We start from the raw sequence: 23,419 nt of genomic DNA on the forward strand, positions 1-23,419 counted from the left end.
AATCAAATTCAAAGTGTCAAGAGACCATATTTGAGACTGTAGTTTGACGTCTGTTTACGTGAAAGCAGCATCTCACATTGACCTCACAACAAAGCTCATCGCATGCGTGCTGGGGTTTAGAGGGATGAGCCCGATCGGATCCTTCCAGATAGACCTTTGATGCCGTCCCCACATTAGGTTGCGCCGCCTCCCAGGTAGGGAGGGCAGCGGAGGGTGGCATGATGGGAACAAGGACAATCAGAGTCAGGGAGGGGAGGTGAGGGGGGTCCCATGTGACTGGAAAGAGGAGGATGTGGGGATTAGAGATGGATATATAAAAGCACAACACGGAAAACTATCTCTCTGATCAGAGATCGGCGGTGGCCTCTCGGGATATCTGTGACAACAGGTGAGAACAACCGTATCGACTTATGAAGGACTTTCTTTTCTTTTACTTCAATCATAACTTTGATAATGTTTTCATGGTAATAGAAACTACTTGTGCACTGCTTCAAGGCACTGAGCTCATCGACAATGGAAGATTTCAGATGAGGACCACTTAAGAGTTTGACGATAGGGATTTAATGCCGATATGACTGAAAACTCTGACGTGTTTGTACGTGATGTGTGTAAAAGAAGGACTCTTGATAGGCAGTCAGCAGAATCTTAAAAGGAGAGGACAGGTGTGTGTGTTTTCTGATGCCCGGTGTAAAGAGGATTGGCTTCAGCGGCACAGCAGCAGATGACTGATAACATGTTGGGCAGCGGCCCAACAGACTTTGTGACCCTCGCTTACGGGGCCCCTAGATCTGCCGCGGCAGGGGGCACATGTAGTCGAAGTTACATAACGTGCCGCGGCAGGGTGCTTTCCGCCTCTGTCAAATTGCCCGACCAGGATTACCAGAGTCAGATGTCACAGGAGGAACAAGAGCTCAGACAGGATACCGCTTGAGATCGGGATGCAGATGAGGACGGGACAGGACAGACGGGGGACGTACGCAGGTCCAGTCGCGGACAACAACACCGTGACATGTGTCGTGATGCAGCCTCACTAGGTCAGCAAGAGAAAACAATTCACAGATGATGTCGCTGGAATAGTTTGTAATTCAGTAATCAGTCTCCTGATATATCTTAAGTATCAAACATCAGCGGTTGAATTCGAGCTGAAGAGCTCATGGAAGAGTCAGAGGTCCCACTGATGACGTCCCTGTTGCTCAAGAAGGCAAGTGGACCGCTGCGGAGCGGAGTGGGATTAGAGCTAATCTGCATGATCTCTTCTGATTGGCATTGAGGGCTGGAAGGAAACGGGATTAACAGAGGGCAGAGAGAGAGAGCGAGAGAGAGAGAGAGAGAGAGCCACAGGAGTCAACTGTGATCTCCGTCTGATGTCACCTTTCTTTTGGAGACCCTCAGCAGACATGAACACCGCCCCCCCCTGCAGGAAGCGCCCTGGCCCCCGGCGTAACGGCCGGCCCCACCACACCCAAGAAGGGACCACCCAAGTTCAAGCAGAGGCAGACCCGTACATTCAAGAGCAAAGCCCCGAAGCCAGGCCAGAAGGGGTAAACGAAAAAAAACCATGAATCATATTTATACATCGATTTATTTGTAGTCAATGCAAAACAATCACATTCAGGCAGCTCACCTCTTTTTGCTTTCTCTCCTTGCAGCTTTGGCGACGATATCCCCGGCATGGAGGGCCTCGGCACAGACATCACAGTGGTGTGCCCGTGGGAAGCCTTCGGCGACATGGAGCTCAGCGACTTGGCCAAATACGGCATCATCTAAACCGGCTGCCTCCCGCCTTCCTCGCCTGCGTGCACCTCTCCTCCGTCCGGCCCTCGGTTTTTATGGAACACCTACATGAAAGATGAAATATCATGGAATTCATCTCAAGCAATAAATATGTCAAACAAAGGGAAACAAAGAAGAATCATGATTTACTGTCACTAATGAGGATCTAGGATGCGATGCAAAATGAAGGTATACTCTCCAAACGTTTCCCAGCAGTCCTCTCATTCAAATTGATGACATTTCCTTCTGCCTCTTAAGTCCAATGCTGTCCGAGCACATCTAATAATAATTACCGCTCATTTTAAGGCTTCCTGACATCGACACACTCCCACGTGGCTCTTTGTAGGACAAGCAAAACAAATCATGGCATTAACAAGATACAGTGTTCTCTCTCATCTGACAGGGAAGATAAATCATCTGGTGTCGTAAGTATAAGACCCAGCTCGCACATCACACCCCTAACAATATTCAAACAGTAAATCCTTACGATGTTATGTCTCTCTGTTAAAAATACATGCTATAGAATAATATAATTATTGCCTACTTTTGAATACTGTATATTAGGAGTCTACAGCCATGCTAGCTGATCTGTGAGGCTGTAGCAGAGCTTTGAGCTAAATGCTAACATGAGGACGTTTCAGTCAGCATGTTCACCATCTTGATTTAGCGTGTTAGCATGCTAACATGTGCTGACTAGCATTAAAAACAGCACACAGCTGAGGCTGATGGGAATGTCGTTTAGTTTTGCAAATATCGAGTGCTGCAGGAATGATTTCTAAAACCCTGAAATGAGTCACTCGGCTCGAAGTCAGTGAGTGATTTGAATGGGTTCTTTGGTTTGACAGCTGAAATAAGCTCTGAGGTTTTAATGTGAAACACGTCAGTCATCACCCCTCAAGAGAATTCACTTTAAAAAGGCGGTTGCTAACAAGTGGCTGAATGAGACTACAAAACGTCATCCCGCCTGTAGTCCACCTTCACGGCCTTGTTGTGTCGACTCGCACTCATGTGACCGTGGTGTTTGTTTGTTTATAGCCTAACTTTAGCTTTCTTACTTCTGCTGAACGCAATCACGCTTCATCTCATTAGTGTTTTTCATTTGTGAAGATGATCTTGCGGAACAAGACGTGCGATAATCCAGAATCCAATGAAAAACTCCCAGTGGCTTCTTGCCGAGGGAACCGGTGCGATGATGACTTCCTGGTTGGCCGTCATGAACCAAAGGAATCGGGCCAATTGAAATTTTGACCTGTTTGTGCGAGATGAAAAAGTTAAAAGGGTCACCCAAGTTATCCCAGTTCATCCTGAGGTGGAAATGATTGTCACGGCAATCCATCCCACTGTTGAGAGAATGACACGAGGCTGGACAAAACAACAAACACCCCTCAGGGAAAGTCGGTCAGATTCATTGAACGTTTGTACAAAATCCGTCAGCAACTCATACAATAGTTGTTAAGAGGGTTTGTCTTTCAAAACAGCGACCTGCTGTCAGCGCTGAGTGACAGATGATCCCTACGCAAACACTCCACTTGTGTGAATTGTGTGGGACACTTCAAACACATGACGTCATGTTTGAATTCCCCGGGTGTTAGGTGACACATCGGGGGAGACTTTGGGGGTTTGAAGCATTCTGTATCGATAGACTTTAATTAATCGTGTCCCCCGTGCGACACACACACTTTTACAGATATACTGTGTGTGCACACACACTCTGCTCCTGCAGCAAACAGGCTTGCAGATTAGAAAGACACGCATGTGTTTTGCAGAGCGACTATACAGTTGAAGAAGGACCACACCCTGTAAACTCTTTACTTGTACGGGCACGAGTTGAGGCGTTACGTATGGACTTGTAAAAGACAACAGTTGAAAGCACTCTTCCCCCCCGAGGGTAACTCGCCACTTCCAAATGTTGTTGCCTGTGATTTGCCAGTAACTAAGGTGACGGTCCGGTTCTGCTCTGTATCCCGATGAGTCAGGTGGACTCCCTCAGACGAGACTCTCACCCCATTTTCGTTTCACATGAATAAAAACACGTTACCGAGATCCGGGATGCAAATTCTTATGGATTCACAACGTAGGGAGGAGTGAACTCTCTCCCTCCCTGTGTGTGTGGGTGTGTGTGTGTGTCATCCCCCTCCAGGTGTGTGAGCCCCACCTATAGTGTGAGGGAGGGACACAGGGACACAGGGCTCTGATAGGAAGGTAAGAGTATCGGGGTGCAGGTTTCTCTGCTCTTACCCAACCTGTTGATGCAAGGAGAGAAGCAACCTTCTCTCCCCGGGTGGCTCCAGCGACCTCAGCGACTCCATCGCGCCCCACTCGTCCTCTCTTGCTGTTTCCTGGGGGCTGGCAGAGACAGAGACATGGCATCAGCAGAGGAGGCGCATTGAAGCCGCCCCGTTTGGCACAACGCTTCCAACCAAACTCACAAATCGAGGCTTTCACGGTGCGATTTGGAAGCATTTACTCTCACGTCCCAAAGCGTAAAGGGTAAGTTCACCCTCTTCTTTTCTTTATAAAGATGGCCTCTTTGTGGTTTGCTTTTTTAATAGTTTAAGTCATAGTCACCAAACATGTATTCTATTAAACATCTATTTGTCCTTAAATAAAATACAAATTTCTGGAATTCTTGTGCACTCCGTGTTATCAGTTGTGTTTAATAACAGCTGTTATCTTTGACTAAAGAATTATCATGAAAATGGCATTAATAAGCCGAGCCTTTATATTTAGATGGGAGTAATCTCCTTCCAGCCATTGTTTTACAAATCTTGACCTGCAAAGATGAAGGCCAGTGTGGGGGCAAAGTTGAGGTCCGGGGTCATAGTCACGGAGTGATAGTCCTGCTAAAGGTCGTCTTTGATTCTCAAACAAAGGCTCAGTCACAGGCTGGAGGAAGCAGCAATCATCTATCAGGAGCGAAGATCTCTCACCTCCAATCTGAACTGCATGTAAACTGTCTGTGTGTGTGTGTGTCCATGTCTGTCTGTGGCAGTTTTATGAGCTGATGCAGCGGAATAGTTACCTTTCATGTCTCGCCTCCATGTTGCAGTCGTTTCCCCCTCCCCCTCCTCTCTCAGCGTTGAACACTCCTCTGCCTTGTTCTGGCATGTTTATGCGCTGCCTCCTCCTGCGCTCATGCTGTCAAACCGCTTTCCCCCTTTTCCTGTTTTCCACGCTGTGACCTCTTGTGTTATCCTGTCATCCATTTCACCCATGCTTGCTTTCAGAGCCCTCAGTCAATGTCAACGTGCTTAAAGGAAAACGTGTACTTCAGTTTGGTGTTGTTGAAATTCTTTGTGCTTCTTGTCTCAGGACAAAAGATCTTCTTTATCGAAGGACTGGATCCCCAAGTGGATTACTAACTAAACATGAAAATGGCCTTTTTATCCGAGATGCACAAACCCCTGTTCCCCCTGGTTCTCCTCTTCTACGTCCCTCTCACTTGTCTATGCCAGACAACCAACGACAATTCAACCAACACCACAAGCACCTCGCCCCAGAAGGGCGTGCCAGGCTGCGGCAGAGAACTGAACCACATCTACAGGTACCTGTGTGACCGCCGGGCAGCGTGGGGTATCGTGCTGGAGACCCTGGCCTCTTCAGGCTTCCTGTTCAGCATGTTCCTCCTCTTTGGCCTGCTGCTCTGGTCCCTGTGGATCTGCGTTTCATCAAAGAACCAGCGCAGCAGCATCGGCGGCACGGTGGCCTGCATGTCCATGTACTTGTTGGCCACAGCGGGGATCTTTGCCATCACCTTCTCCTTCATCATCCGCCTCACCCCTCAGACCTGCCCCACCAGGCTCTTCCTCTTCAGCGTGCTCTTCGCCCTGGCCTTCTCCTGCCTGCTGGCTCGCTGCCTTTCTCTGCTGGGCTTCGCGGCGGCCCGCGGCTGGGGGGAGCCCGCCCTGGCCCTGGGGCTCTTCACCGTGCAGGTCATCATCTCTACCCAGTGGATGATCGTAGTGCTGGTCCGGGACAAGAAGCCCTGCGAGTACAGCCACGAGGAATTCGTCATGCTGCAGATCTACGTGCTGTGCCTGCTGGCGATCGGCCTGATCCTCTCCCTGCACTACCTGTACCGCTCCTGCTTCACGTACAGCTACACGGGGACCGCCCCCCAGCAGGGCCGAGCACGGGCCGCGCTGCTCTTCCTCACGCTGCTGGTCTCCGCCTGCATCTGGGTGGTGTGGATCACGATGCTCGTCAGGGGAAACCCTGAGGTGGACCGCCGGCCGCGGTGGGATGACCCGGTGCTCTCCATCGCCCTGGTGACGAACGGCTGGGTGTTACTGATGGGCCACGGGCTGTCCCAGATCGCCATCTTCTGCAGGGGGGAGGCCAAGTCCAAGGATATCCCGCTGAGCTTTGCAGGCTGGACCAGCCCCAGTGCCGACATCACGGGACGGGGCAGCCCGAAGGAAGGGCAAGAAAACGGAAGCTTTGACAGTGAAAGTGAGAAGAGTAGAGGTGAGAAGCTTTCCTCATTGGCCTAACTGAGCGGCGCTCAACTGAAAGGTTGCGAATCGTGCAAAGGGGCGAAGCTAGACGAGGGGTGTAAAAATTATTAATGCTGCAACTGTCAATTATATTCTCAATCGATTCAGCAATTAATTTCGATTCGGTTCATAAAATGTCATAAAATAGTATAAAATCCCCATCACAAGGGGACATCTTCACATTGCCTGTTGGGTCCGAACCAACAGTAAAAAACTAAAGATATTTAAAGGTGCAATAAACAGGATTAAGAGCATTAATGTAGCAGCTAACAATTATTATCTATGTACAGATATAGTGGAGCAATGTCTACCTGAGCAGAGAATAAAGTCGCCCTCCTTCTGTGTGTGTGTGTTGTAATCTGAGCTTCTCCTTGCTTTGTTGACATAGCCGGGACAACCGCGAGTGCTTTTAGTGCATGTGAGCGTGCATGTGAGCGTGCCCCGCTGGTTAGCTCAATGCCACCGCTCTGCACGGCTCTCGTATGATGGTTACAGCCGATAACGCCGTCATGGCACCCCACGCTCCGGTTCCCCCCTCAGGTAAACACTGTTAGCTCTGTCAGCGCTGCTAGCTGCTAGCCGCCGGCTCAGGTGTCTCCATGTTGGGAGACGTTTGAGAGGCAATTGAAATGCTCCCAATCCCGTATTTAGCACCTTTTAATTTCATAACAAATGATAAAACGACTGCACTACAAGAGAAGAGTTATGAAGTTGGAAAACTGACTTTAACATCAGTTGCACAACAATAACCATCTGAAGTTTGCTAACGTTAGCAAACATTAGCCGCTATAAACTAGTGGTCATACCAGTCCAAGTAAGGCTGTAGCAGCAAAAAAAACCTGAGATTGTTAAATTAAGCATTGGTTTGTTTTTCTGCTTATGAATTCAACTTTTTTTGTAAAGGAAAAAAATTATTTTACTTCAGTCTTGTTTTTAAGGCCTTTTTTGTCCACTTCCTGTACAAATAACACAGCTAAATTGTAAAAATAAGACTCTACAAGCGAACAAAAGAGAAAAAAACACTAACATGGAGCCGATGTCCAACATTACAAAGTGATTCCCACTATCGACTGTGGGAAGTGTGTCTTCCGTTGTGACGAAGAGCGCGTAATGGACCGATAATGAGCTAACTGGATGGCGTGTCTCCCTTCAGGCAGGAGGACTGAGCAATCTCTGCGATCGCCCTACGAGTCTGAATTCTCCGTGACAGTGAGTATTAAAGCATTAGGATCAACAATCTGACTTTGCAGACGCCTACAATTAAGAGCTGTGACCTTCTCCCCTGCTGGGGGCAATTCTAGCCGAGTCACATTGTAATGTTAATGAACGTTCATCACGGCTTTCTATGTTTCTGTGTGTTTCAGGAAATCGACCCCGACAGAGATTACACCATTCCTCGCCCGCAGACCACCAACTACCTGGAACCTTATGATGAATATTGAATAAAATCATTTTTTCTGCTTCTTCCACCACACTGATAGATAACACTAAACTGTAGGTAACTCATGCACTGATCTGTACTTGTTTTTTCTACCTTTTTTATGTGCAAATGTAAATACTTTGTTTGGTGTCATAAGAGTTATTTCAAATGTGCCAGGATGTAAAATATTGTGTCCCAAATAAAAAAAATAAAAAAAATAAAAAAAAGAGACTCAGCAGAATGACTCATCTGCTTGATTTTCCCCGTGGAGGCTGGATGGGTGCAGATAGTCCAGCTTTATTATGGTGGGAAATCCACATAAAATGCTTCGTAGAAGGGAGTCATCATGACTGTGTGTGTGTGTGTGCAGCTCTGAGATGGTATATAACAGCCCCAAGGTGATAGAGGAAGTGTGAAACTGTCACTCTGAAGGTGCCAAACTGCTGAGAGGGGCAGAGGCCTCTGTGAACAGCAGAAAGGAGGGATGAGAGAGGAAGGGAGACAACCCAGGAGACCCGTCAGCAGCGTGGTAGACGCGTGCCATCACTGATTAACGGCTTCATATTCAGAGTTAAATCACAGTCGCTGGGTTTTGTCAAGTGAAAGCAATGGATGTGTTCCGCCTGCATAAAAAGATGGCAGGCGTACAAGGTGTGGCTCTCTACTCTGACACATGCAGGTGGTCTGAATAAAAGATGAATCTATAAATGATGTGCTTGCTATGAAGCTTCGTGTCTCCCCACTCACAGACTGCACAGATGGCGCACCAAAAGCTCTAAATGAGAGTCAGTGCCATGGCAGCAGGACCGGAGGCTCCACCAACACTCAGGGAGCAGGGATGCAGTACCACACTTCAACCACCAGGGGGCAGTGTTTAGACGCACCGAGACAAAACCTGCCTGAACTGACTGCTAGACTTTCACTGTCTGAAAGAACAGGCCTGGCAATAGAACACCGTATAATAACGCATGCCTGTGAAATGATTGAAGTAGTAGAGTATACAGCACGATTTAAATCCAACGACAGGAATAGCTTCGACTAGATTCAGCCTGTTATGTGGCCTGTAGTGAGTCCGACACCCACAAAAAAGGTCAAATCCTCACTTCAATAGATCCAATCTTCAAACACGACCCCCCTCCCCCTCTCTTATCAGACGGCCTTCAATCTATTCTTCCAATGAGCCCAACTCCAAATACTCAGAGTGCATGCCATCAAACTGCCAATTGGCCTCTTGTGCATGAGAGCAATTAGCAGGGAGATGAGGTTTCCCGCCACATCCAGCCCATTAACGGCCATCTACTCCAGATGCAATTAAAGATTGTTCCAGATCCTCCATCCCGACCTCTCCCGTGGCAGCGATGAAAAAGTTGGGAGGTGGAGCTTATCTCGCAGTAGTTTTTTTTTGGTTAGTGCAACCCAGCCGAGCGGGCGTCAATGGCCGTTACCTCCATCCATCACCGGACTCGCGCTGGTTTGTGCCCAGTGTGAGAAGTGAATCTTGGTTTGGCCTCTAATCAAAAGGTTGCAACATGCCGCTCAGCTCCTCCGCCTTTGGAGAAGTCTCTCTCCTGATTGGGTAGACTCATTCCAGACGAACACTGGAGAGAAAACGATGATCGTTACGCATGCGCGGGAAGGAAATGTCAGGATGGTTAGAACCAAACCGCGTGTACCTGGGAGCATCACCTCCTTCATATATAAACCAATGATATAAGAGCTATGGTGCTGAGGTAATAAGCAGTCACAGACCAGTATAAAAACCAAACAGTTTATTTATTATATACATTCAATAATAATGGAGAATAAACACAAGGATGGCAAAAAATAAAACATTATGTGAAAATACATGTCACTTATTGGAAAAAACAGAATCACTTGGATAAATGAGCTTTTAAGAGCATGTGACTAACAAAACAAAAAAACACATGCAATTCAAACTCATTCATGAGATCCCTGTACACAAACTCCCACTGGGTTGACTCGAGCACAGTGCGGGGGAGGGGGGGGGGGGGGGTCAGCGGCTGAGGAGAACCTCTGCTCTCATAGTGTGTGTGCGCGTGTAGGTATATGTGTGTGTGTGTGTGCGCTCCAGCAGCCCTAGATTCGCTCCAATTAGACCCAGCACACAGTCACCGCGGCCTGCTGCTCGATAACGATTACGCCGCCTCGACCGGGCAGCGCGAGGTGGAGACTCCGCTAAACGAGCATCTGCACGTGGCCGGTTCACCGTCCTGCTCTGGAGCAGCTGCTGGCCGTTCACCAGCCTCACGCAGCGCTGCGCGCGTGACTTGTTTCTCTCTCTCCCTATTTTACAGCAGAATAATCATTAGGCGGGGTGGGGCCGTGTCGTTAAGGTGAATGTTCTTGAGTTGTATTGTCATTATAAAAGTAAACCACGGGGGGGGGGGGCCTAGACGTGCCAAATTAAACGCCACACATCCCCGACACGGCTGGTGATCACAGCAGCGGTTACAGAGGCGCAGAGCGGCGATAACCCGGATTATTGAAGCGGCTCCCGCAAAGCGACTTGGCCGCTTGCCTCAACAGACTCTCTACCTCTCTCTTCACCTCGCATCACATCAGAGTCCTTTCCACCTCCTGCTATGTAAACACCCTCCTTTCCTCCCCCTCCTCCTCATCTTCCTCATCCAGCACGATGATTTGAAATTCATGCACTACGATGAAAAAGGGTTCTCTGGCTGACGGCCTTCCTCTCTCACAAAAGCATGCATAGCAACTCTTCTGATAATACTTGTAAGGAATAATAAGACGAAAAAAAAGAAGAGGTACTGCGCGTCAGAAATACTCATTGGACCTACTGCACAGTTTTCACAATCATACAAAAACATTACCCCCCCGCACTGTCCGTGCCCCCTGAAAAGAGAAAAGACAGCAGGGGACGTTGTTATCCTGTCAGCTAATGATCAATGGCTCAGCTTCTCACCTTCACCGGCACAATGTCCCTCCACTAACCTCCCAAGCATTGTTTCATTGTTCCAAAAGGTGGCCGCCGTTGGGCCACAGGGCGCGCTCCACATTGTTGTGGCCGTCTCCCCTCCGTGTACTTTGCCAGTTATTCGGCCCTAATGGAAAACGTAACACAAAATATCCGCTCCAGACCCTTTCTGCTTATCCCTCATGACTCAATCTGCTCTGATTTCCCTTGTCTGCAGCAAAACACCTCCGCACTCCACAGCATGTGTCGTGCGTTCTCTAAAAAGGGAAAAAAGGCCAATAAATGAGTGTGAACTGAACTCAATTTAACCGGGTTGTTGTTTCTCCGTTTGTGGGTCAGAATTCCCCAAATTGCTGCTCTGTCTCTTGTTTTTATTGTAGACGCTGCTTCAATGGCATTTCCCGGGGTGCTGTTTCAACACTGTGCTGAAAGATGCAGCTTCAACCCACAGATTAAAAATATATATATAAAAAATAAAAAGGCACAGAAAGAAATGTATCAACCACAAAACTAAGAAATACATCAGGACCCCAAAAGAAAATGTGCTTTCTTCAGAAAATCTTTGGAACCAAAAAAGGCAAATAATATCAATAACATGGTGAGAGTATACGGAGATGTGATAAATACAGGACAGAGACGTTAAAACCATAAGGCCCGAACAATCCCAGAGAGCATCACGACGGCTTTAAAAATCCAAAAACCATGTGGACATGTGGCGTTAAAAAAACAACAACGAGGAATATAAATAGTAAAATGATAAATTCTCATTACTCCATCACAGGACTGCAACCTCTTTGTTTCCAATGTGTTCTAATCTGGGCCGTTCTGTTGGGATCTGCTTGTTCTGCCGAGTTTCAAACACACGGAGCAGCTCTGCCTCACAGCAGAAATATCTCAATTGGCCAGGAGGGATTCCCATTTGGCTGACTGGCACATGATTCGTTTCCCAGCGTGGGTGTTCCTGCTTCACATCTGCTAAATCTAGTTTTTCCGATTGGGTTCTTCGTCCGTCTGACCCGCTCCGTTTCGCCGTCACGGCCGGAATGTCTGACGGTTTAGGAGACACCAGAGAAAATGGGGCCGGGTGAAAGAAGCAGTGTGAGGGGGGGGGGGGGGGGGGTTCTCATAATGGACAAACGTAGCGTAGATGACTGCGCGTCCCGTCTTAGTGTTGCAGCTACAGTAATAGATGTGAAGACAGTGGACAGTTCGTCCACGTTACATGACATTTCTATGCAAATTCTTATCGGTGGCGGCAAAACTAAACAGACGAAAGACAAGCTGAGGTAATGCAGAAAAAAAAGTCACTCCATTTTTTCCCCTTGTCATTTCCCCCGTTTTTTAGATTTTTTTTTTTTTTTCAACATTAGCTGTTTTTCTTGTGTTTCCTTTTAAATTCGGCAAAAGTGAAATGTTGGAAAAATGACACAAAAGAGGCGTGTCTTTTTCTCCCATGCAGTGTTCGTCGTCGCGGTGGTTTTTCTGTAGACCAGATGTCTCCCGGTTCCCTCAGGCTGAACGTTGTGTATCTTCTGAATCGAACCGCCCGGAGCTTCATTATTGTGTAGTGTTTAAAAAGATCAGTTCGGGTTCAAAGACTTGTCGGAAAAAGGTGTGCAGGACCACACAGGATGAGCAGTCTCTCTCCTTCCAGGTCCCGTAGTGTTTTAAAAAGCATCCTAAATTGTGCCCCCGTAGTTCAAAGGGCTGCAGCTCTCTGATGTGGGACTCGCTCCCTGGCAGGTTTGTCGTTGATTTCCGCGTCAGCGACGCACAGAAGAGTACAGAAACAGAGTTTGAGTTGTAGGATGTGGCGAATGACCTCCATCGCCACGAAGAGAAAGACAAAAAAAAAAAAAACACACACGAGTCGTCACTATAGTCCGCCTGCAGAGACATGATGGAGGGAGGGGGGGGGGGGGGGGGGGGGGGATGCTGCCGAACAAAGAGCTTGAAAAAAAAAAAAAAAATAGGGTTTTTGGAGCGATGTGTGAAATTCCCCGGTGGTGATTTTCAGTTTTAGTAAGGAGCAAACCTACTGTATCCTGCCCGGTATAAACTGGCCTGAAAGACACAGAAGGGGACAACAGTTACAACTATGTGTGATCGTTGGGAAGAGAATCTAGTTCATCTAGAAAACGTAGTCCACACTTGAACTACAAATCCACATCCATTGAGACCACAAAAAGTCCAATAGTGGATCCAAAGAACAGCCAGAAGTGGACAGAGCCTCTCAATAACAGAAAGTGCTGAGTGTCTTAAAAACACAAGTCATGCGTGTGGTTCACTCACCATGGCTCCCACTCCGTAGGCAGCAGCGGCCGGAGTTAAACCGTGGTAGGGATCTGTAGTGTACACCCGGCCGTAACTAGCAACACACAAGAAATTACACTTTTATTTAATTATTTAAAAAAAAACCAAAAAGGTTCCCTGTAGTGCACGTGATGATACTGATGTAGCCACTCAGCGTTGTTCTCCCCCAAAAGGTGGATTTATATCTGTTGATTCGTGCGGCGTCACTGAGCATGAATGTTCTTACACATCCGGTACGTCTATAACCGGTATCGTCTCTCTGCTATCAAAGAGCCGAGGCATCACGTATTAATCCGGAGGCCTTGGATTCTCTCTTTAGATCGTCCTTCAGCTCTGCTGGTTTCAGACCGTTCTTGTGTTGTACAGTCTGGCGTGTTTGTGTGTCCGGGGGGTTCGACCTCACCTGTCGCTGTAGGTTGCAGCACCGGCGGCCGCTCCGGTTACGGCCGTCGGCTGGGCGTAGCGATACGCGGCGGCGGCTGCGGCAGCAGCATAGCCTCCCTAAATACACACACACACACACACACACACACACATGGCTGAGAGGAGGAAGACACCTGGGCTAATGAGTGTCTTTTGGGTTGGGGGGGGGGGCATATAGAGATAGAATATGCTGATATTTAATTATTTTATGAAGAAATGTTATGAATGTGCAAATTCTACCTCTTTTTTAAAAATGTATTTCATAGATTTTACACCATGATTACTGTATGTTGTTACAGTTTGTAATATTTTTATGCACAATTCAAAGATAAAATTAGAAAAACATTTAAAATAATACTTTCTTTTTTTAAACTTTTTATTTCCTTGTATTCAGTAAACAAAAAACTAATAACCCAAAACGTTTCATCATTTATATATATATATATATATATATATAAAAATAAATAAATATATATACACACACACATTCAGAACTGAATTACAGTGTGTGTCAGTATATTGTATTTCTGTACGGGGAGAGGCGGGGGTGGTGTTGGATGTGGGACAGCAGAGCTTTATCAGTGAGAGGAAATTGGACTGTCGAGGTTGAGTTAGATTGTATTATTACCACTGAGGGACACGGGGTGGGGGGGGGGGGGGTAAGACAAACTGTTCACAGCTGAGGCCGTATAGAGAAAAGCTCATCGTCTCACACTAAAGGAGTCACGACTTCTAGTGGATACATTTATGACAAAAACAACTGCATTTGTTAATATTTGTGTGTTTTTTCACGAGGATTCTGGAGACAGAAAAAAAAGAGAGAAGAAGATGGGAAAAGAAAAAGAGTCACACACACAAACACACCCGCACAAGCCTATGCTGACTAGAAACATCATCCCGCACTGAGACGACATGCATGAGCCAAATTAAACCTAACAAACAAAAACACAACACCACTGCATTTGGACCTGTTTAGAACAGAGCACAACAGAAACGCCCCGGCATTCTGAGAGACACCGGCGGAGGGGGGGGGGGATAAAGCAACCGGGGGTTATTAGGGAGAGATGGAACGAGGCTTGCTGGGTGAGTGGAGGGAAAGGGGGACAGCAGTAGTACTGTACAGTATGTCTGCATGCAGCAGCTGATCACATGCTTCAGTAATCATCGGAGTGGTTAATTCAGGAAGAGGCCGTGTTCTCCTCTTCAACTTGAAAGACATCTCACATCCCAACATTGAATGGACCCGTTCTGTGATATGGTGGCCTCCAATTTATAAGGATATGAAAACCTTTAGTTTAGTATGAACAGTCATGGGTTGCATCCAATTTCTATTTTCCTTTTATGTTAGAGTTTCTCCAAAACTAGGCGACCAGACAAAAGAGACCAGGTTCTCAAAACTACACACTCTATACAATTTAGTAGTTTAGTAAACAAACAAACAAACAAAGCCCTTCCCCACAGTCAAAAAGAGAGCACATTTCAGTGAGTTAGTAGAGAAGTAAAGAAAAAAAGAAAAAAATTCAAAGCAGTGGTCTTTTTGTTTTTAAACTAAAAGACAACATGTTCCAGATCAGATCGGAAGATGATTCATAAGATCAGAGGAGTAAAACAATGCAAACTGTGGGTTTGGTGCTGAGTTGAGCCTACCTGAGGCAATCTGGGACTAAGGACTGAGTCCTGAAACACTAGTCTACAGAGAGAACAGAAACAACCGTTGTCAACCTGGATACACACACTGTTTCATCCGCCCACAGAGCAGCCTCCATAGTGGCGTTTGACAGCCTCCATCCTGTCATTACGATTTCACGGCTATTTTAATGCAAACCCACTTCGACCCCAAGCTGCGTTTGTGTCACAACAACAAAAACAAAAAACAAACAGCTTCCATCATTCACCTTTATGCAGGCAGCTCTGTGCAGTGCATGACTGGGCGCTCATGCAGAATCAGCCCGGACGGGAAAAAAAGAGAGAGAGCGCAGGAGAAACTCCTTTGAGGGGGGGGGAGGTAGAGGGTGTGTTGGTGGGAGGCGAGTTTACTTACATATAAGTCTGCAGCTCCGTAAAACCCATCCTGATACACCACACTGAGAGAAGGAGGAAATGGGAGAGGTGGTGGAGGAGGAGGGGGTGCAAACGGAGCGGTGCACAGTCCCAAAAACCAGAGTGGATGGAGGTCGAAAACAAAAGATGGCACAGGGAGAGAGAGAGGGAGAGAAAAGGAGTTATTTCACACCCATGCAGCATGCAGAGGAAATACAACTTCCATTTGAGCTCCATCACTGAAACCAGAAGCATGAGACGACGGGCTCGTGGGGCTCATACGCTGAGCTCATTGGACTGAAATGAGACCATTATGCGCTGTTGTTCCCCGGCTACCAGAAAACCAAGGCAGTAAAGGGGCCGATGGATCGTTTTATGGCGGTTTTCAGTGGAGCAGATATGGAGAGGGTATTTCCTGCAGCACCGCCCCCCCCCTCCTCCCAATTTTATGTTGTTTAGCTTCATTTGATTATCATCACAGTGAGCAGCCACGAGGCCATCAACCAATCAACTCCGCTTTGATCTGAATATCGTAGCAGTCGCAACCCCATTAGCCAATCATCACAGCACAGCATCAACATGCACAGTGTGCACACTGAGGGGACCAAAAAAAAAAAAGTAGCAAATCTGACTGCGTCTGTGTAATGACTGAGCGTGGTTTGGTGCCTATGCTAATCTGCTGATGGGAGTTTATTCAAATGAACCTTCAACGGTGCAATCCCATCGCTGCTGAATGGCCTGAGAAGTGACTGACAATGTGCCAGTTGGACCGCTGAAGAGAGTGAAGAGTGAATAATGTGCGAGCACGAGAAGCGTGTCAAGCTGCTCAAATAGGATCCGGAAAAAATGATTCGGAAAATTGGTATTCATGAGGTGCTTCCTGAACAAAACACTCGATCCCGACTCGTTTTTCTAAAATTGCGTCGCGTAAAATGCACACCGCAGATCTGGGACGGCTTCGAAGCGCGCGAAGCCAGCGGCTGCGGCTCATAAGCGGCGCCTCTGCTCTTACCCAGGGTAGGTGGTGATGGCGGGCTGAGGCACGGCAGCGCGCACCGCGCTGTAGACGGGCCGGCCGCGGCCCCGGAGGTGGGCGCCGCGGAACGCCGCCGCTGTGGTGGCTGCCGCCGCCGCTGCTGCTGCTGAGGGGTATGGGAACCCTGGGACTGAAGGACGAGAAAGGAGAGTCAGCAGGCGATCTAGGGAGGAAAGGTAACGACGCAGGGCGGGAAAAAAAAAAAAGGACAATGTGAATGGAGGAAATCAGGATGAATTAAGGAGGAAAGAAGGAGTTGAAGGGGAACAGTCCCACTGCAGCCTTGAGGGCTTGCTATCGATTAAAGTGAGGAGAAAAGCTAGGTGGTGCGTTAATATAAATGAAAGGTTGGAGAGTGATTAAAGTGCAAAGTAGGCCGTGGAGAGGATATAACATGTGGGTGAGGGAGACAGTAGAGTGGCCTTACCTGCGTAGATCTCAGGTCCGTACATGGCCCCCATCATGGGACTCAATTTCCACCCCGCTCCTGGTCACACAACAGAGGAAGGGGCACTTGATTAATATGGGGCAGATCACGAAGCGCATTCAATCCTACAGTGTAAGCCCGCTGCACTTACATGGTGAGTGTATATACAAATAAGAAACGATAAAAGAAAGGCACATGGCTTCATGCTGCCTGGCAAACAGAGGGTGCTAAAGAGAGGGGCCACGGCGGGCTGATGGACGACCTGGGCAGAGAGAGCGGGTCGCCGATGGCAAGACTTTATTTTAACCCCGCCCACTTTTATTTTGCATCTATAACACACTATGATGTAGCATTATGGTAACATTATACACATGTCTTCATAGGAGACGTTATTATTGCAACAAATACTACATGTGCTTATAGCTGCATGCAACTACATCTGTAGTGTGTTATAAAACACCTCTTTCTCTCAGCTCACATCACGGCTGGTGGGTGGCGACTAAAACACACGGCATGGTTGTTGGTTGCAGCCGGCCTTACATAACGAGGTCTGACTCTGCTAGTGGAGCCTGTGGGGAGGGAACGCTGCATTTTACATCTGCCCCCCCTCCCCCGCGAGTACATACGCTGTCTCGGATGATGAGGCGGTGTGTGTGTGTGTGTGGGTGTGTGTGTGTGTGTGCAGTCGTTACCGTAAGGCAGCGTGCTGAGAGCCTCTCCGTTAGGGTAGGGGCTGACCATTTTCTTGTTGGTCATCACCCTGGCGGTGGCGTTATTCACCTGGAGGGGGGGACGGGGGGGCAGGCGGTCAGAGACACGGACACTCAGGACACAAGTCAACACAGGACAGCAAAGAAGTGCAACACAGACTCAAACGCAGTGAACGCCATCACAGGGCTGATGTGTGTGTGTGTGTGTTGTTCAACGTGTCGGCCTGCCTTTCTGTGTACTTCTTGGTGCATCTCTCAGAGTGACAGCGCTATCATCCGTGTACAGTTACTGGGTCATTAAACATTAATACTTTTAAATGTCGGCGTCACGTGTAAAATACCGCGCACGCAAACACGTGACTGAATAAACGTCTAAAACGTCGAAGTCACTGGTGTTATACTTTACCGGTGTGATCGAAGAGAACAAACTGAACTCCTGACATGGCTGCTAACTCTTCCAGTGCTCATTACGTGTGTGTAAAAGATGGAGATGGGGGGGCTGTTAGGGGTATTTTTAGTCATCATGCAATTAAAAAAGCCAGTCTATGGGCCAGCTACCCAGTAGAGATGTGGTGGCTCATTGTAAAGGGGGACGAGGGCACAGCAGAGGAAAACTGAGCTGTACTTGTTCATGTTCTTTGGCACGCACGGGTGAAAATATTGTCTATGTATTTTTATTTTTTCCCGGTGTGCGCGCATGTTCCGCGCACGCCGGCTGACATTTCCGTCTAATGCGTCGGCTTTCAATCCAAGATGGCTGATAATCTCCTCTCTGAGCTTCAAAAGGCTCTCACACACTCCGGTCCCTTGATCTATCCCCATCTTCCTTTGATGCGTCTTAAGAGAAGGAGACTGTAGCTCTCCGTAATAACCTGCTCTACGTCCGGCTGCGTGGCGAGCCTGAAGATTAATGACCTTCTGGCTAAATGAGGGGAGAGTGTGCGAGAGAGACAAAGAAGAGGGGGGGGGGGGGGGAGAGAGCGGCCGAGGAATGGAGAGCGCTACACGCCCCACTCTCCATTTAGGAGACCATTAAGGCCTCGACAGCGTCTCTCTCCCTCTCTGAGTCACGCTCTGGATCTGCCAAGCTTTACCTCATTTTTCCCCTCATCGCAAATGGCGAGGTTGCCGGCAAACTATTCAATTAGCCGAAGCTGCAGGACGCGACTGTCCACGTTAATGAACAACTATTCACGGTGACCTTTTCACGAGAAGTTTTATGTTGACTAGCTCATGCTCATGAAGAGTTCGGCCTATGTTAATGGTGTGTGTGTGTGTACAGCGTGTGTGTCATCTGCAATCATCGGAACTGGGTGACAGGAACACATGCAAATCAACAGAATATGGAGGCAAATCTCAAAGTGTTAATCAACATTCAGTCTTTCTCGTCCCACGTTTGCCCTCCCAGTCCGGCCTGAACGACAACACCAGGACAAAATGAAGTCACATTTCCATATGAAACCAAACTTGTGGGGTTTACATACCTAAAAAGAAATATAAATAAAGAAATAAATACAAGGGAGAGAAAGAGGGGGGTGCAAAATACATTTGTTTGACAAAATTAATGAGTCATATAACACAGAGATTACACGCAGCCAAATATGGGCGCAACACATGACCAAGAGTGAGTTACAAACCAAAGTAAAAAAATAAATAAAAGAATTCAGCCAATCAGCAAGCATCGGATGCAGCATAGAGACCAATCAAAACAATCGCAGCACTCCCACATCGAACACGTACGAGACAAAGATGGGACAGATACGTTAAAGAGGAAGGGATGCAGGTGAGAAGGAAAGAGGCGGAGCCAGTCCATGTACACACAAAAATAAATAAACAGGAGAACATAACGATGGAGTGAAGAGAAAGAGGAGGAAAAAAAAAAAACACGTTTACATGAGCAACACAAAAAGATAACCAATAACAATTATCCGTTTAAAAACAAAACATAAATCCCAAGGTGCATCATTCAAATAAAGCAATTAGATTTGGTGACCATTCTCCTGAAAATCTCATTATATGTGGTGGGGTTGAGAAACAGAGCACCAAAGGATGGAGGGAACACACACAGAGAGAGAGAGAGACAGACAGAGAGAGAGAGAGAGACAGAGAGAGAGAGAGAGGTCCTCATTCCCAAAAAAAGGAGAGAAAATCAAATAAACATGAGACACCAGGCATTAGAACTGTGTGTCACAAACTAGGACCAGTACACTACGACGACTAGTACACAGACAATCCACTACGAGAAAACCAAACCAAAGAGAAAAACAACATGGCAGCATAAGAGACCCAAACACAGTACGGTAAACCCCATATCGGTTTTCAAATGCATATGGTCGACACAACACGGATTTGATAAGGGACCACATCGGACTTTTTACATGCATTTTTTTTAAAGAAAAATAAATAACAGTTCCAGTTAAATTTTTTATGGCACCGCAAAAGACTTTTTAAAGTCTAGGTTGTACATTTGGAAAGTTGTGTCGGCGGTCAGGACGAGAGCGCCGCTCTCTCAAAGTCTCTAACGTGTGGTATCATCTCCAACGAGACGTTAAATGTCTGTCGTCGCTCTCTAAGCAGCGTTTTTGGATTATTACAGATACCCCTCAGCACCTTACCTTTTAAATCATTGATGTGAATGAAAGTGTAACTAGATAATGCGACTGGATGGAAGACGTCTCACTCTGTTGGAGTTCTTGGGAGGACAAAGACGCTCCGTCCACTCGTTGTACAGTGGTGTTACAGAGTGAAGCTCCTCTCGCCTCCAGGAATAATGATTTGGCCGAGTGCAAACCGGCCGTCACGTTTAAAAAAAAAAGGAATTTACATGCAGGAGTGACAGCTGATGTTTGTCATCAGTGTTATTATTATGAATTAGTAGTTGACTTCTTTAAGCTAATATCGTCCTCTGGGGAATATTCCGGTGTTTTATCCTTTGAGCTCTCTCCAAACTCGTACTGCGGCTGCAGAAGAAGCAGCTTTGGTCGCTCGTTTGGGAGAGAGTTATTTGCTAATATTTTTGGACTTTCTTAAGACAGGACTAACGTATGAATATTGCAAATGGACGTAAATTCCCTCTAACTGCAATACGGCGCGGCAGATGCTGGCTAGCCACACGCTCAACGTTAACATTGACTCAAAGCCCGGATAAACTCCAAATGCACATTTAAACCAATTGGCTGATATTTGACAAACGCACACTAAGCTAAAAGCAGGCAGGTCAATAAAATAAATAAAACTTTATTACAGCGTTATTTGCTCCGTGTCCAGTCAGAGCAACTGAAGGCAGCAAACGAGGAGCAAAGCTTCGTATCATTTCTGTTGATTTTGGTCTTTTTAAATCGTTGATCAAGAAGATGAATTGTACATACATCGAGTCCAAATGGGGAATTAATCAGATGGATGGCAGATAGCCGTGTCATTGCATGGAGGAGGGTGATTACATTCGGTCATTCCCGGTGAGGTGTTAATGACATGGTGGGGACGGGTATGTGGAGGAAACATTACTGCTAGAATACCCACTCTGGTGAAGGATGCTGTGTCTGTCTGTCTGTGTGTCTGTCTCTGTATGTGTCTGTGATACAGTGTTGTGCGCTGGAATGTTACATAACAGCAGTAGCTTTGTAGGGCGGGGCCTGTCACATTAACATCAGCTGATAGACTAACATTGTACTGTACATACGACTGTATCGAATGCCCATATCAGGGGAGGTGGGGGGGGGGGATCAGTTCAGTGATAGATGTTTGAACACAACTTACCGTTGCCGTAGAAACAGCGAGTGGTTACCGTGGAGACTGACAACAACACACAGAAGTCATCAGGGAAACAGAAAAAATATAATAAATAAAGGAACAAATAATCCCAGGAACAAAAGAAACCTAAATGCCCCCCCCCTCCTCATCCTCCTTGACCCATGTGAAATAAAAAGCTGACAGCAGCAGTGTGACAGCTCAGAACAGAGGATGAGAGGAAGAAGAGAGAGGAAGAAAAAGGGAGAGAGGACGCTCGCTCAGAGCATCATCACAGCGATCAAACATTGCCTTACCCACTAAGAACTAGCCTTGTGCAGCGAGGGGCTGAGATGCAGCGAATTGGAACACTTCCCGAGATACAAATGAGCAGGAACAGTTAAAAAAGGCTCTGTCGCAGTCAAAAGGACAAGTGGACAAGTATTCTAGGCGTGACTCATTCCTGTGTGGGACGGTTAGGCCACAAGAGAAGAGCGCACGCCTTTGGAAAGTTGGCCGTGGGTAAAGCGGCTGTAATTTCTAGTTGTCACCACAAAAAACAACACACTGAGGGTTGTTTGATAGTCAAACAATATAAAAATTCAAAATAAAAACGGAGAAAATTGGAAAACAAAACGGATGAAGGCAGACGGAAACAAAGAAGGTTAAAAGTGAGGGAAAACGGCTACAGATTGCTTTCAAATTAAACACAAAGGGGGACAGAAAGACAAACTTGACTGGCAACAAGAGAATGAAGTGATCACAGAGAGAGAGCAAGACAGAGACAGAGACAGAGACAGAGAGAGAGAGAGAGAGAAAACTCTCTTTCCCCTTTTCTTTCAACCTTTGTTTTTCTTCCACAATTTCACTCACGTACAAAGCAAACACACATGGATACTCACACATTTCATTCGTTACATCGTTTCAAACCATGCAGCAACAGAAAGCTCCGATAACAAAACGGCACCGGTCACATCCAAAGCCGGGGGGGGTTAAAAACTGGGACACAAGGAGCTGGTAAGCTCTCACCTCGGCCCATCCAACGACTCACAATCTCACCAATTCAAAACTATGGAAATAACGCGACTGAATATAATCATCCGACAGGTTCAGACTGTTTATGGTTTATGTGAGCTGAAGGCCAGCTGTGTCTAGTTGAGGAGTGTGTGTGTGGTGAGATTGTGTCAGGCATGCAAAACCACAGGCACATCTTCTTCTCATCCTTTTCATGGCACTCATCCATGCACTGGTGATTACACTCTTTACTCAGTAGCAGCCCCCCCCCCCCTCCGCTTGCATGCAGAGCTGCGGCACGTGTGACACACACCTCAGCTTTTCTGCTCTGTTGTGTTCAAATGTCTGACTAAAACTCTGCGCTGCGGAGGAGCAGTCACTTCCTGTAACACTCAAGCCACACAGATCAACCACAGACACGCAACCTCACAGCAGGAGTTAGTGAACGGGAGTCTGTCGGATTCATTCCCAGATAAAACGAAACTATTCTGGTTGGAATCAGCCAGTAGGGATGTCACGACTTTCTCATACGATTCTCAAAATCTTACCGGACTATTTTGTACCGGTACCGTAGATACCGGGGATCAGGGCTCAAGATTAACCGCGTCCCAGTGTCCCGGGGAAAATAGAAAATGTCCCTTTTAATGCAACATCGTGAACCTGGCATGTATATATACATATATACACACATATATATATACACACACATATATATATATATATATACACACACATATATATATATACACACACACACATATATATATACACACACACATATATATATACACACACACATATATATATATATATACACACACATATATATATATATATACACACACATATATATATATATATATACACACACATATATATATATATATATATACACACACATATATATATATATATATATATACACACACATATATATATATATATATATATACACACACATATATATATATATATATATATATATACACACACATATATATATATACACACACATATATATATATATATACACACACACATATATATATATACATATATAGACACATATATATATATATATATAC

General features: G+C 46.6%; 3 protein-coding genes across 8 annotated transcripts in view; 2 read left to right on the plus strand and 1 right to left on the minus strand.

The window, feature by feature from the left end:
* Positions 1-1,397: 1,397 nt before the first annotated feature.
* On the plus strand, positions 1,398-1,767 carry pde6hb (phosphodiesterase 6H, cGMP-specific, cone, gamma, paralog b; the record flags this gene model as incomplete). Its single annotated transcript, XM_079281508.1, is given in 3 exon segments — positions 1,398-1,409; positions 1,411-1,541; positions 1,650-1,767. Coding segments are annotated over 3 exon segments (261 nt in total).
* A 2,196-nt stretch (positions 1,768-3,963) lies between these two features.
* On the plus strand, positions 3,964-7,899 carry LOC306786577 (G-protein coupled receptor family C group 5 member D). Of its 2 annotated transcripts, XR_013772494.1 has the most exons (5): positions 3,964-4,263; positions 5,086-6,240; positions 6,658-6,809; positions 7,423-7,478; positions 7,634-7,715. XR_013772494.1 is itself a non-coding variant. In XM_079281391.1 (4 exons), the coding sequence occupies exons 2-4, from the start codon at positions 5,142-5,144 to the stop codon at positions 7,709-7,711; spliced, it is 1,233 nt and encodes a 410-aa protein (XP_079137517.1). In that variant the 5' UTR covers positions 3,964-4,263; positions 5,086-5,141; the 3' UTR covers positions 7,712-7,899. The 2 variants fall into 2 exon arrangements, 1 of the variants encoding a protein (XP_079137517.1); XM_079281391.1 differs by lacking the exon at positions 6,658-6,809 and having other exon boundaries at positions 7,634-7,899.
* Positions 7,900-9,443: 1,544 nt separating this feature from the next.
* Positions 9,444-23,419, minus strand: part of LOC306786827 (RNA binding protein fox-1 homolog 2-like) — a 44,251-nt gene continuing 30,275 nt past the window's right edge. For 3 of the 5 annotated variants that reach the window (XM_079281712.1, XM_079281710.1, XM_079281713.1), the window contains 7 exons: positions 17,577-17,664; positions 16,885-16,944; positions 16,434-16,620; positions 15,423-15,465; positions 13,362-13,459; positions 12,938-13,013; positions 9,444-12,709 (listed from right to left, as the gene is read on the minus strand). In XM_079281712.1, the coding sequence (XP_079137838.1) occupies positions 12,665-12,709; positions 12,938-13,013; positions 13,362-13,459; positions 15,423-15,465; positions 16,434-16,620; positions 16,885-16,944; positions 17,577-17,664 (597 nt within the window). In that variant the 3' untranslated portion in view covers positions 9,444-12,664. The remainder of the gene's footprint in view (positions 12,710-12,937; positions 13,014-13,361; positions 13,460-15,422; positions 15,466-16,433; positions 16,621-16,884; positions 16,945-17,576; positions 17,665-23,419) is intronic. The other 2 variants (XM_079281711.1, XR_013772510.1) reach the window with 2 other exon arrangements.

This window comes from Melanostigma gelatinosum, assembly GCF_949748355.1.
Source record: "Melanostigma gelatinosum genome assembly, chromosome: 13".
NCBI lineage: Eukaryota > Metazoa > Chordata > Actinopteri > Perciformes > Zoarcidae > Melanostigma > Melanostigma gelatinosum.